The sequence below is a fragment of the Siphateles boraxobius genome, unplaced genomic scaffold (genome assembly GCF_051911475.1).
Source record: "Siphateles boraxobius isolate OS27281-9 unplaced genomic scaffold, OSU_SipBor_1 77, whole genome shotgun sequence".
Lineage (NCBI taxonomy): Eukaryota > Metazoa > Chordata > Actinopteri > Cypriniformes > Leuciscidae > Siphateles > Siphateles boraxobius.
The window spans coordinates 8506821-8522500 of record NW_027509205.1 but is presented as its reverse complement, the minus strand read 5'-3'; the positions used below and the strand labels follow the sequence as shown (position 1 = coordinate 8522500).

The following is a 15680-nucleotide window of genomic DNA, read 5'->3' as shown; positions in this document are numbered from 1 at the left end:
CCAGCAACTGGTCTGACTTCCGCCATGAAGAGGATTTCTGAATATATAATTTCAACGCTCTGACAGGGCAGAGCCGATGAAGTCTCTCCTCATCCGCCGTCCCGTGAGGTGGAGGATGAAAGCCTGAAGAACTGTAGGCCGTGCCACATTAGATGGCAACTTAGGCAAATAGCCCGGCCTAGGATGTAAGATGGCTTTAATGTCGCCTGGAGCAAACTCCAGGCACCCATTAGATATAGAAAGCGCCTGGAGATCTCCAACCCTCCTCAGAGAATTAAAGGACAACAGAAAAACCACCTTTAGGCAAAGGTTCTTGGCCTCAGCAGACTCCAGTGGTTCGAAGAGGGCCTCGGCCAACCCTTCGAGAACCACCGCCAGGTCCCATGTGGGAACCCTGGCACGAGCCGCAGGCCTCATCCTCCAAGCCCCACGGAGGAAACGTACGACCAACTGCTGTCTCCCCAGAGGCCAACCACCCAGAGGAGCGTGGAAAGCCTTAATGGCAGCCACATACACCTTGAGTTTGGACGGGGTAGGACCAGCTGAAAAGCGATCTTGGAGGAACTCCAGAACTGAAGCCCCTGGGCAGTTAACTGGATCCACCTCACGCTCTCTAAACCAATTGGTAAAGCCATTCCACTTTAAGCCGTACAATTTCCTTGTGGAGGGAGCTCTAGAGCTGAGTTTGGTCTCCACTACTCCAGCTGATAGGCCGGCCTCTAGGTACTGTGCCCCCTCAGGGGCCAGACCCACAGTTCCATAACTCGGGCAGAGGGTGAAATATTGAGCCCTCTGCCTGTGTCAGCAGGTCCCTCCTGAGGGTAATCTCCCACGGAGGGCCGTCTAGGAGCGATATAATGTCTGAGAACCATACTCGGGCCGGCCACAATGGGGCTACCAGCAGTAGACTGATCCCGTCGTGACGGACCCTCTCTAGAACTCCCGGGAGCAGAGCGATCCGGGGAAATGCATACAAACGTAGCCTTGGCCACGTCTGCACCATGGCATCCAACCCCAGCGGGGCTTGATGAGAGAGGGAGAACCACAGTGGACAGTGGGTCGTCTCTCGAGACACAAATAGGTCCACTTCCACTGGGCCGAACCTCTAAGATATTGACTCCACCACCTGGGGGTGGAGTCTCCATTCCCCGGGCCTCAGCCCCTGTCTCGACAGGATGACTGCTCCCTGATTTTGACTCCCTGGGATGTATGTTCCTCTTAGAGATAACAGTTTCCCCTGGGACCACAGGAGGATCTTATGCGCCAGTCTGCATAGAGGGCGAGACCTGTGCAGGAAATGGGCTACAGTTGCCGCATTCCCCAGGTCAAGCCACTTTTGAACCAGAAACAGCGGCAGAAGCGCCTGACCTGGGCTACAGAGAAGCAGCACTGGACTTCAGGCATTTTGGCATTTCCTTCTCCCCAGTCTTCCTCCAGACTCTGGCACCTTGATTTCCGAATGACATGCAAAATTTGCTTTCATCCGAAAAAAGTACTTTGGACCACTGAGCAACAGTCCAGTGCTGCTTCTCTGTAGCCCAGGTCAGGCGCTTCTGCCGCTGTTTCTGGTTCAAAAGTGGCTTGACCTGGGGAACGCGGCACCTGTAGCCCATTTCCTAAACACGCCTGTGCACGGGGGCTCTGGATGTTTCTACTCCAGACTCAGTCCACTGCTTCCGCAGGTCCCCCAAGGTCTGGAATCGTTCCTTCTCCACAATCTTCCTCAGGGTCCGGTCACCTCTTCTCGTTGTGCAGCGTTTTTTGCCACACTTTTTCCTTCCCACAGACTTCCCACTGAGGTGCCTTGATACAGCACTCTGGGAACAGCCGATTTGTTCAAACATTTCTTTCTGTGTCTTACCCTCTTGCTTGAGGGTGTCAATGATGGCCTTCTGGACAGCAGCCAGGTCGGCAGTCTTAGCAATGATTGCGGTTTTGAGTAATGAAACAGGCTGGGAGTTTTTAAAAGCCTCAGGAATCTTTTGCAGGTGTTTAGAGTTAATTAGTTGATTCAGATGATTAGGTTAATAGCTCGTTTAGAGACCCTTTTCATGATATGCTAATTTTTTGAGATAGGAATTTTTGGTTTTCATGAGCTGTATGCCAAAATCATCAGTATTAAAACAATAAAAGACATGAAATGTTTCAGTTGGTGTGCAATGGATCTAAAATATATGAGAGTTTAATTTTTATCATTACATTATAGAAAATAATGAACTTTATCACAATATGCTAATTTTTTGAGAAGGACCTGTATATGCTCCGAGAACGGACACTGCGCTAGTGATATAAAACACACACACACACACGTCTTTTAACTTAAGCAATATTTTTAATAAGGTAGTCTTATAATATTTTTTCTCACTGACAAAGTAGGGTAGATTTAAATAAATAAAAACGAAATTTAAATATAGAAAAACTAAATTTAAATAAAGAAAAACGAAATTTAAATAAAGAAAAACGAAAAATAAACGTGACGTCCCAGTAAAATCTCAAAGTCTCCTATATTTAGCTGTAGATTAATTTAGATTGATAAGGGTAAAAAGGATAATACATTTTGTTTCTATTAATCTATGTTCCACAATGTCAAAGCAACGCAGCTTAACCCAAAATACAAGCTCATGCATGCACTTCTGTCCATACAAACTCCGCTGTTCTGCGCTCTAGTCAGAGAATACTCCCGTTGCTGGAACACATTTAGTAGTCCAAGAAGAAGCAAATATAGATAAGTAGATATAACGAAGTTATATGTTAAGTATTATATTTCATCAGATTTTATAGTGTAAAACATATTCAAGCGCGAATGAGAACCATTTCGAGGGGGATGCCAGGTGTGCAAAAAAAAAAAAAGAATATTCGAATGTCACATTTTCAAATCGAATACCAACACACCGAACGAATATTCGAATATTCGAATATCCGGGTCCAGCCCTAACAGAAACCAAGCTTTTTTCCACATAGATAGGGAACGAAGGCATCTGCACGTAACCCTGATCATGCGGAACGGGTTCCCCCTCGGGGAGAACCCCTTGGTTTTCAACCACCACTGGAGGGCCCTCATGTGCAGCAGGCCGAATGGAAAAATGTTGGACGCTGCCGCCATGAGCCCTAACACTCTCTGAAAATGTTTCACATACCCCTTTTCCACCAAAAAAGAACTGGTTCGGAACTGGTGCTGGTTCAAGGTTGGTTCGGAGTTGGTTCAAATTGCGAAACTTCTTAGAACCTGTTTGTTTTTCCACTGACTAGAGCGCCCAGCGAACGACGTCATTACATCACTGTGTACGTCGCCATACATCTCAGCTAGAAACGCTTACAAACCTACAACATTACTTTGGGATTATCTCTAACTCATGAACCAAAAAGGCTTTAAAAACAATTGAAATATGTAAGTCTTTTAACCTTTTCCTTTGATATAATCTTTTCTGATTAGTTATGTACCCCTGTCTTGTGTCTTTTTTTCTTTCCATTTATTTTTTTCTATATTGTGACTGTTTTCTTCTTTGCTTACATAATGTTTTCAAAAAATAAAACTAGAAACGCTTGCGCCAACTTCAAGCATAACAATTACAATGGCGGATTACATCGTGTTTCTGCAAATGTTTCTCCTGGCTTTGCGATCCTATATTATGGTCAGAAAAGATGTTTAGAAAACATCTAAACCCGCCCCAGCCCCCGACGTAAGCATGAAGTAGTAAAAGAACGGTTCTAGTCCAGCAAAGAGTTCGTGCCGCTTTGGAACGAGTTTTCCTGACCGAGAACCGGTTCTTTGGCTGTCGAAACACAAAGAACTGGTTCGCGCGCAGGCACCGGCTCCGAACCGGCTATCAAAATGCTTCGGTGGAAAAGTGGTTACAGTGATGGCTTGACCTTGCTTTACCCTGGACACTGTGGCCAGAATGGACTCGATTAGTGCAGGAGAAAATCGTGCCCGCATCGTGACCGAGTCCCACACCACTCCCAGGAACGTGGTTCTCTGGGCTGGTGTCAACACGCTCTTTTCCGTGTTGAGTCTCAACCCCAGGCTTTGGATGTGGGCGAGGACGACATCTCGATGCCGAACTGCCAGCTCTTGTGACTGGGCCAGAATCAGCCAGTCGTCGATATAATTGAGCACGCCGATGCCCTGGAGCCTCATCGGTGCTAGAGCTGCATCCATACATTTGGTAAATGTGCGAGGGGAGAGAGCTAGGCTGAACGGAAGAACCCGATATTGGTACGCTTCGCCCCCGAAAGCGAACCTCAGGAACTTCCTGTAAGATGTAAGGATGGATATGTGGAAGTATGCGTCCCTTAGATCTATCGTGACAAACCAATCCTCGGATTGAATTTGACTCACGATGATGGGAATAGTGAGCATCTTGAACCTGAATCTCCTCAGAGAACGATTCAAGTGCCTGAGATCTATTATTGGACGCGACGCGACCCCCATCCTTCTTGGGAACTATAAAGTAGCGGCTGTAAAACCTGGACCCCCTGTCTAGTGGAGGAATACGCTCTATAGCCTCCTTTACCAGCAGGAAGTTTACTTCTTGTTCCAATACCCAACCCTGCACTCGGTCGACTACAGTCCAGACCACCCCGTTGGACCTTGGTGGGCGGAAACCGAACTGCAGCCTGTACCCCTTTTGAATGCTCCAGGGAGAAATATTTGTGAATTTTTTCCATGCATCGAAATATTTTACCAAAGGAACCAGGGTCTCGAGCCTGGCTTTGGGTATCAATCGGGATTCGTTCTCGGGCCCCTGAAGCGGATCTCCGGCAGGGTTTGACCGAAAACGATTCTCGATGGGCGGACGCGATTGCTGCCTGACCGCAAGCCTGTGGGGCAGACAGAGCAGCGTGCGTTAGCTGGAAACCGATGTGTCCTGAACCGTACTTAACGGCGGGTACAGACATCGACTTCCTGAGGGCTCTTTCGGTTTCGTTCTCGACACCCTGAAAAGGAGGACCGGCAGGGAATAATCGAAAAAACGTTTCCGATTGGCGAACACGAGCAATGCCTGGCCACAAGCCCTTGGGGCGGACACTGCAGCGCGCATTCACTGAAAACCGATGTGTTCCGAAGCGCACTTGACGCTGGATACAAACATCGATTTCCTGAGGGCTCCGCGGAGGAGCGATTCTCGCTCGTCCCTCCACGGGGGGATAGCCCTGCTATTTTTTTCTTGTTTTCGATACCCTGAAGCGGAGGACCGGCAGGGAAAAATCGAAAAAATGATTTTCGATGTGCAGAATAGGGCTGAACGATATTCTGTTTTAGCATCGACATCGCGATGTGCGCATGCGCGATAGTCACATCGCCGGAACGTGCGATGTGAAGAAGGGTAGCACATGGTAGCACCAAGCGGCAACCTCCCTGTCTCCCTCTTGAAACCAACACGGAAGTGAATTAAACTGCAATTCATCGACTGGCCGCTTGAGGCTGACTGCAAAAGTGAGCCAAATCTGTATCTCCCCCATGTTAAAATGCCCAACTTTACAGCCGAAAAAATTATGTTTACAGCCTGGTGCCTTAAGTTGTTTTGGTCAATACAGCTAATTTTGCCCTTCATGACAACTGTGAGGGGGGTGAATTTTTTTATAACTCATCCGTTTAAATTATATTAAGCATTAAATTCCTGCATAATCAAGGGCGTGGCCACTTGAGTGACAGGTGGATTGCCGCTGCTGTTATTACTAGCCGTTTGTCTGCTCTCTGTTAGCCATCATGTCACCTCAGCTGATTCCAGCTGCTGAACTTGTCATCTCTGCCGTGTTTGTACTCTTTTCGGGATTATTTCATACAGTTTATTACACGCCGCCCTTATACCTTCGCCCACGCCGTTGGATTCCGTCGTTGTCGAGTATCGAGAGAACAACCAGCGCTGTTCTTCAGTTGTTTTCCTCTGTGAACATGCACTCATGGATGTCTGACAATATCGTTGGTTTTTGGAGTTCAGATTTAAAAACGTCTAAGGTATAGAGGCCACACTCGTTCTGCTGTAACTTACCGTTGATCTTACGGAGCAGATAGACTATGTGATAATATGCTTTTAGTGTTCAATAAAAAGTAACGTTACCGTCAGATTAAATCCTGCAGGTGTCAGTGCTTTCTTTTCGTCCCTTAAATGAGCGCGGATTTCTAGTGCATTACTTGAACTTCTTAGGTAATATCTATCAGAATTTAAAATGGACTGAATAAAGCTCTCTACGAACTTGACGTGCATTGCCGCGCTGACTGACATGTATGCGCATTTATCACTGTCACACACACACACACACACACACACACACACACACACACTCAGAGCAAATATTGTAAGTAACTGCATGAGAATAATAATGCATCACAATACACGTTAGTCTCATGGTTAGTTATGTCTTTTAACTATTATAGTATTTCCAAGGGCAAAAACATAAACTTGAACTATTGGCTTTAGGTCTACTTCAAGTCAGCTGTCACTTAGCGCGAGGCCAGTAGCACATTAGCTTAGCCTGAGCAAACTCGATCACGTCGAGCTAGGCGGGCGTAGTTTCAGCATCCAGGCACCTCAACACCACCCACGTCCCGCCTTTTTGCCCATTTTCGCTTATCCGGGAGTGACGCACTGTGACGCGCTTCCAAGATGGCGACGAGTGACTCCGCCCACTTTAGGCTTCAAAAACGCTCTTCAGAAACCTACGGGTGACGTCATGGATACTACGTCCATATTTTTTTACAGTCTCTATGGGTAGCACCCATGGATGTATTAAGAGAACGGTAGCACACAGTAAACACAAGTTTGTTGTATGGCTTGTTGCTGGGGTGACATGCACGTTCCGCGTGCCTGCACAAGTGATTGGTTCGCTGTGCCACTGCTCACCGCTCACAGCCAACATTCTCTGGCAATCCTGTAGCTAAAAAAGAGCGACGAAGAGGATCCGCTGCAAGAAAAGGATGACTTCTTACCAAAAAGAAAGTCAAAATCAGCTATTTGGGACTATTTCGGCTACAAAAAGGAGGATGTTGACCAAAAACAGGTACTTTGCCTGGAGTGTTATAAAGTTGTGGCCACAAAACTAGGAAACACCACCAATTTGTCTGATCACTTAAGCCCCTTTCACACAGCGCGTTGATCCCGGGAAATTGCCGGGATATTGCCAGAACGCCTTCTGTGTGAACGCAAACACGACCCGGGATTGATCCCGGGATCGATGCCAGGTTGGGGACCTAGTAACATTGCCGGGATCAGTCCCGGAACGCACCCTGTGTGAACAAAAGCCGTAATCAATCCCGTGTCGTTATGATGACGCTGAAGTGAAGTGAAAGCAGGCTAGTGAAACGGTACGTAATGCACTAGTTTATGATCAAATAAGATTTGTAGTAGTTATTTGTAACGAGAGTAGTTTCTCGAGAGAGAGAGAGAGAGAGAGAGAGAGAGAGAGAGAGAGAGAGAGAGAGAGAGAGAGAGAGAATCGCAGCTCATAAGCAAACTATAGACGCTGCTGAGACATTACATGTCACATCGATGTCACGTGTCTTTACGGGATTTTTACGGGTTGTGTGTGAACGCACGCTCTGATTCCGGAAAATCACTGGCAGTGTGAATGAACCAAAATCAAACGAACCCGGGTCAAATCCCGGGTCACTTTATCCATGTATTTTCCGGAATCTCTGTGTGAAAGGGGCTTTAGTGTAATGTTAAATCTGATGTTTTATTTAAAAATGTGTTCTGCTTTTCTGTTTACAGAAATATGTTCTAATTTTGGAATAAATTATGAAGTGACCTTTTTGTCACTTGTAATGAAGCTTGCTTATTAGTGAAATTAATAATATCATGGAATGGTAATTATTGACTTTAGCCTGGATTGATGGCTCGCAATATCGCAATATATATCGTTGGGAAAAAAATATCGCAATGTATTTTTTTTCCCAATATCGTGCAGCCCTAGTGCAGAAGGAACATTGCATGGCTGCAGACCTGTGGGGCAGACAGAGCAGTGTGCGTTCGCTGCTCATCATTTCAATTCCTCAGAATTAAATGCAGCTATAAACACTGTATAAGTGAAACACGGTCTGAACGGTAAGCTGATTTAAAATATCTAACTTCCTTAAAGTCAGATAAAATTTCATCATTTTAATTTCTTAAAATTAAATGCAGCCATAATTACCAGACAATACTGTTTTGTAGGGATGTAACGATTCACTCACAACCGGTTGAAAATCGATAAAATTGTGTGACTATTCAAGTCGGTTGAAATGTTAAACGAATCGCGATACACGTTTTAAACAGCAGGGCGCGTTTACTGAAAAGCCTAACGTTAATTTGAAGTTGTGAACCTCGCTTTACAGGCACAATAGCAGCGAGCACACACTGGCACGAAGCTAGCGAGTGTTTTCAATTCATTCATAGAACTTGAGCTTGTGCGAGCACTCAACTTCCACAGGAATGAACTGAAAACGCTCGGTTTGCTCCGCTCGCGCCGCGCGCCAGTGTGTGTCATACGGTACTGATCCACTTTTGCGACACGAGTCACGACTGAAGTATGGTGTCGCATGCCTCTCCACATTTGTAAGTTGATGGGCGTTCCTCAAGTTTACCGCTATGGGCGTGGTTTTGACCCAGCGGCCAGTCTAGAACAACGGCCCCTCGAGAGACTACTTCTATTGGATAGACGCGTCGCGTTTGACAGATTCATTTGCATAAAGATGGGCATCGGCCAGCTTTTTGACGCGCAGCATTTTTCCAAATGAAGCGCCGCCTTCCCGGGATACTTTGCGGGAGCGTTAAAGTCGCGTGACGTCGTTCGGCGCGACTGAAGCGTCGGACAAGTGGATCAGTACCGGTAGACTGGTGTGCTCGCGCCGTCAAACACATGGCAACGACAAGCGTAGATGTTGACTCATTCAAATCGGAGGTGTGGCGGCATTTTGACTTTCCGTTGACTAATAATAATCACCACCGTTTTCATGTAAAAGTCATCATGACAAGTGCCAGAGCCACGGAGATCACAAGGTGCATCAGTGTTTCCGTGGCAACCAGGAATGTGGTTTATCTCTGTCTCAATGTGTTCTGTTTTTTTTAACTCTTACTAGTGTAATGATACAAATTATAACAAAATAAGAATCTTGCCTTTATTACAATGTAAAACCCCTGTCAATGTGGTAGGCCCTACTAATTTTACACAGTTTTTTACATAGCGTAGGTACCAGTGTCCAGCCTCTTGACCAGACAGACAGAAAGACTGAGTTGAAACAACCTTGAAGGAAATTTTTTAAGCCCCGTTGCCCCTGGTACCGGGGGCGTCCGTTTTTAACAGTTTTATTATTTGACAAATATATATACTGTATATATATATATATAAAAAAAGTGCAGCATTTTGTTTGAGAAATAATAAAAAGGACACTTTTTCATTTATAATTTGTCTTAAATCTCATTTGTTAAAAAAATCGTGAGAAAATCGTATCGTGAAACCAGTATTGTGAATCGTATCGCATCGTGAGATGAGTGAATCGTTACATCCCTACTGTTTTGTGTTATACGGTCTCGTACACGCTGCCTCGGCAAACGCGAGATTCGAGTCGTTACAATATATTTGGCTTTCATCCCTCAAGAAGAAAGTCAACAGGTGCGAGGCTGAAACATCCGACAGCGCACGGACACTGTACGCGTCGAGATATTTCTCAATGAACAGCCACTATAGATTCTGTATTGCAATGCAGACCTTTAATCTACCCGCTGCCTCGACAATATGAGATCCCAGTCAAGGATCTTTATTTCAGAGTAGACCCGTAATCAACGGGCTGCCTCGGCAAACGCGAGATCCGAAGCCACTATAGATTCTATATTGCAATTTTTTTTACAAATTTTTTGCAGACCTTTATTTAGGACAATTCTTATGGGACAAACAACACCAAATAGGACAGACAGTTTGACACAGAGCGCATGCTGAAGAGCAAAAAGCTAACTCTGTTGTGTGCCGGCGTGCCTTTGTAGCTTCCGTGTATGCCGTCATCATGTTACGTCATGACGCAACACCAATCAGGATTGAATTAGTTTCATTCATACTTCAGATGCGTTACGCTAAGGGCATTCCCCCCAAAGTGTAATTCGACGCAGTTCGAGTGCCCTTTCTCAGGGAACAAGGGTTACAGTCGTAACCCGAAGACATTTTTACTGTTCTTAATCAGTTCATATATATATGTGTGTGTGTATGTGTGTGTGTGTGTGTGTGTGTGTGTGTGTGTGCCATAACTTGTAATTATGTCAATTATTGCTGTGGTGGAAAAAGCTGAATTTTCAGCATCATTACACAGTCTTCAGTGTCATATGATCCTTCAAAAATCATTCTAATATGCTGTTGAAAACGTGATTTTAATGGAAAAATAAAATCAGTATTCTTTGATGAATGGAACATTCAAAAGGAAGCCTTTTTAAAAAAAAAATTCTCAAACTTTTGAATGGTAGTGTATCACGGTTTCCACAGAAATATTAAGCAGCACAACTGTTTTCAACATTGATGTGAAGAAGAAATGTTTCTTGCTCACCAAATCAGCATATTAGAATGATTTCTGAAGGATCATGTGACACTGAAGACTGGAGTAATCTCTAAAAATTCGGCTTTACCATCACATGAATAAATTACATTTTAAAAATTAAAAAAGAAAACAGTGATTTTTTGTTTAAATTGTAATAATATTTACAACAATACTAATGCAGTTTGGGTGAGCATAAGAGAGTTCTTTCAAAAAAGTATAGGTATATTAGTATGGAAGTAGGGCTGTGCGATAAACGGTATCATATCGAGATAAAAAATTTGTCGCTAACGATGATAAGCTCTTCATGACAAACCGTCAAAATAAAGATTCTGTTTAACTTCAAGAAATTATGACAGAAATATATCACTACAGAAATGTATCCTAAAATGTTCTTCTCAATGTAGTAATAATAATACAAGGAATATCATACAACCAAGATATTTTTTTCATCCATGTTTTTAATTTATACAGTTTGTACATTTGACAAAAAATAAAAATCCAATGTTTTGTTAGCTATATTTTAATTTAATTACATTTTAAAAGCTTGATTAAATTGTTAAAGTTTATATAAATTTGTATTAAATCATAAAACACAGAATATCCAAAAAATAAAATGGAAAACTGAATTTATGGGAAAATAAAATGGATTTATTAAAAGGTAGCTACTCTGTGGAGTTTAATTGTGAACAAACAAGTTTAAATGTTTACATTCATTCTCAAGGTCTCACAAATATGTGGAGAGCATTTCCTTTCCCATGGTAATGGTGAATGAATATTGTGATAAATATTAATATCCTATGATATGGAGAAAAAAATTTAGATAATATTTTTGGTCATATCGACCAGCCCTATATGGAAGTACATAAAGAGTATGGGACATATATATAGGCTATATATATATGGAACATTATGGCAGTGAATATGAAAGTGCGAGGTGATTGATTTTAGCCACCATTGCAAAAGACCCCAAGCACATAAATGTAAGGTTAAATCAATTCACATAGCTAGAATGCTACATTCAAGGCTTGACGTGGAGCCAGCCTCTCTCTGCCCTGACTGAGGGAGAAATATGTTGCCATTTTTGAACTTGCCCCGGGTCAGACAGCCCAAGGACACGTGAAACAAAATCTTATGTCGACGATCATATTCAAATTCTCGACAGCTTATAACAACCCTTCCAATAGAAATAGCCTCCTGGAATGGGATCAAGTCCTGGCTTTGCATCCTAAAAGGGGAGACTAGGAGAATATTAAAAAATATATAAATTCTAATGTGAACAATGAAATGAAAGGCATCCATATAATTTAATACGTTGTCTCCACAATCGATATTATTCTTCATTTGATCTGCAGTGAAACATTCCTTGAATAAAAAATACTGTGGGTTTTTAGGGTCATGCTGAGTATCAGTGAGTCTGCTGGACTGATTTTAAGGGTCCATATATGAAACAACAATCACCAATCCATTATGTGAAATATCCACAAATCATAACATACGACCACTATGGTAATAGACTGCAGTTTGACACTTTTCATTTTAATTCTAAATGTCAATAGCACAAAGGAAAATTATCCTGGTGCTTTGAGGGCAATAAGATAAATGAATGACTGTGATCAAATCTGTGATCTCAGCAAAAATTTAGCCATGACTAGCAGAATTCCTGGAAATTTTGGACAGGCTATCTCATTTCACCACATTGGAGGCAGTTTTCCTGTCTGTGAATTTTTAGCTCTGTGCTATCGGTCCTGTCCCTTCTGCTTTCAGATGCACAAGTCAAACTGCTCGGGGTTTTTTTTTTTTTTTCTCAGCAAGGATAAAGTGACACTAAATGCTTTCATAATATTACCATTTCTATTTCATATAAACACTGCTCTTTTGAGCTTTCTATTCATCAATGGATCTTGAAAAATGATGTATCATGTTTCCCGCAAAAAATATTAAGCAGCACAACTCTTTCAACACTGATAATAAGAAATGTTTCTTGAGCAGCAAATCAGCATATTAAAAATGATTTCTGAAGGATCATGTGACATTGAAGACTGGAGTAATGATGCTAAAAATTCAGCTTTAACATCACAGGAATAAATGACATTAAAATATATTAAAACAGAAAATAATCATTTTAAATTGTAATAATATATCACAATTTTTACTGTATGTTTATCAAATAAAAACACCGTTAGTGAGTATATGAGTCTACTTTAAAAACAATTATAAACATCTTCCGACCACAAACTTTTGAACAGTAGCATGCCTGGATGTAAATGAAGGGAAATTGTAAGTGATTATTAAACTTAGTGTGGAAACTTTGACAGCAGACAACTATTTACGAGCAACTAAAATGTTCATTACCATTTATTTTCATGACCCCACAAAAATAACCACGCAATGAGCCATCTCTTCCTTTTTCCTCTTTCCTGTACACGCTTACTCATATGCTAACACAAACACACACATACACAAAAGGTGCTTCATGAACTGGAGATAAAGAAATTCACATAATGCCAAATACTGAAGGCAGCAGCAGTTTAAATTTTGTTATTGCCTATGCATGAACATCAGGGCTAAGTCCTTTTGTTAGCCTCCACTATGCAAAACCTTGTGTGAACAATAAAACAATAAACAATGAAACATTTGAAGTGTAATATATGTAAATCCCATATTTATATAATTTTTCAGGTTCCTGTTTGTGTAACATCGATATCTGCAAAACATACAGTAAATTTTGCACATTTGAAAGATTCATCCTCCATTATGTAATGTTAAGTGGGATCAGTTTTCATTCCATTTAAAGAGATATGCAATAATTTACTCACCCTTATTATGTGTACGACTTTTTTTCTTCATTGACACAATAGGAGATGGTGGTCTTAGTCAACATTTACTTTTATTGTGTGTAAAAAAAAATATGCAATGGAAGGTTTCAAAGGTTGCCAGCCCCTAAAATTCTGCCTAACATCTCTTTTTTGAGCTTCAATGAAGAAATAAAGTGATGTAGGTTTGGAAGAATAGCCTAAATGATGACAGAGTTTACATGATGAGAACAACACCAGTAATGATAATCTAATGATACTAATAATAGTCAGTGGTAATTGTTGACAGCAGAACTATTTATGATGGTGTAAAGGCACAGTAAAGACCAAAGGCTCACAGACTCAGACAAATGAAAGCTGGAGAAGCCATAACCAGCTCAATTCTGAAATATGTTGAGTTAACGGTAAGTGAGTGGTATAGAGCAAGCATATAGCCACACAAAGTATTCTTCCCATACACTACATTGTTTACACAAGGCCACCTGTGCAAACTCTCACAATAACTGATGGGTGCTTCAGCTCTTTGTGTAGGTGCATTACACAAAGAATCTCAAATGCAAATTTGACACTTACAATAAAAATCATAGGCCTATGTCCAACTTTTAGAAACAAACCAGTGTCAAACCAGGTAACAATGGGTTAACTTCCTTTTAGATGCGTTTTAATCCTGGCTAAATGGAAACCCCAGCTCCAGAGGTTTTAACATACAACTATTTGTAAAATGCCTAGGGGTTTACCTTATTAAATATTCATTATCTTTATACATTCATCGAAATTTCACGCGTTGTGTTTACTCTCCGTGTAGATACAATGTCGATTAATGACGACAACAAAATACACTGTTGTGTTTCAGAAGTCTTAAGACAGCCAGAGCTGATCTACGACATTTCTACAGTAGCTACAGATGGACAGTTATTAAAACAGGTCGCGTGGTGTAGGCTAGTTGTCCAATCAATTTTACTGACCTCATTAATATGCAAATAAGGACGTTAATAGGATAGGCTACAACGGGGTTCCATAAAGTGTTAAAATCTACCCTCGATTAATAGACTACCTAACCCAGGATAAAGTATGATAAGATAACACAGGATACATGTAGAATTTTAAATTAATATAGGCCCATTACGTATTTGCAGCTTTATTTAAAGATATTTTCACCGCATCTGTTCATATTTTCTCTATTTTTTTTATCTAAAAAAAATCTCAAATCAAATTATCTCAATTGTCAAAATATCTCAAATCTCTGTCATCCGGCTTTAATGCTTTTTAAAACTAGGCTACTGTTATTTTAGCATACGATATACAGTAAATACAGTAGGATGTTATTACCATAAGTCTCCTAAAAACTCGTCACAATAAACTAATAAAGCAGTTTTAAACTACATTGAGAGAAACTGTCACAGTGACTTTGCGCTACTGATTATTCATATTCGATATCCACTAGTGAGAACGATACAATCTACATACTAGCCTACTGAAATAAACGAAAAGAAAAAAAGACTAAAACTACTCCTAAATACTAAAACCGTTGAGCAGAGCGAACACATACAGTATGGGCCAGAGAGGATCAGGAGCCTGGAGTAAAGACCGAGTCCGACTCATTGAGCTGTATGCCGTGCTCGATTCATTCAGTAACGTTAACAGTAACCATCAGTCCCCGCTCTTGCAGTTTTAAATGTCGCCTTCAGCTTACCTTCGAGACGTCATGGCCGTCCTGGGAGCTGTCAGATGGAAATGTGTATGAGCGGACTGAAGGGGAAAGTGTAATAAAATGTTCCTGCCTTCGCCGAGTCGCTGCAGTGGAGCTGAGCGCGAGCGAGGGGCGTCACACACACATACACACACACACACACACACACACACACACACACACAGCGCCCGACTCTCTCCCTCCCTCCGCCTCTCACTGACAGAGGGGACACTCACACCACCGATAACAAACGGGGAAACTTTAGCATACAACCGTTTCAAAAAAGACGGTATATAGCGTGTGTGTCTGCAGGTTTCCTATATTTATATATATTGCCTTTTTTAAATAAAATGTGTCGGCCTTTGGACTTCATGAAACCAACGAGCTTTTGTTGCAAAAGTGTATAAAACATTTAAATTTAAGCCTGAATTTAACAGATGGCAACTATAGCCTACACATTAAAGCCCAGGAAAAAAAGATGAAATATTTATCACTCATCTTGCAAAACTGTGTAGGTACTGTTTAATGTGTTGAGAAATATAGCAATCATTTAGTAGCCTACCATGGAATTATTTGATATCATCACTCATCCCAATATTTCGTTTTATTTTAGATGTGTGTCCTTGAAATTGACCACAGAACTCTAATTACAATGACCAAATTACCAACAAGAATA

The 15680-nt window shown here is 41.8% G+C and overlaps 1 protein-coding gene across 1 annotated transcript in view; it reads right to left on the bottom strand.

Annotated features, from left to right (window-relative positions):
- Window positions 1–15158, bottom strand: part of ptpn11b (protein tyrosine phosphatase non-receptor type 11b) — a 44578-nt gene extending 29420 nt beyond the window's left edge. The window contains exon 1 of the mRNA XM_077218676.1: window positions 15008–15158. Coding sequence (XP_077074791.1) covers window positions 15008–15021 — 14 coding nt within the window. The 5' untranslated portion in view covers window positions 15022–15158. The remainder of the gene's footprint in view (window positions 1–15007) is intronic.
- Between the last annotated feature and the right edge of the window lie 522 nt (window positions 15159–15680).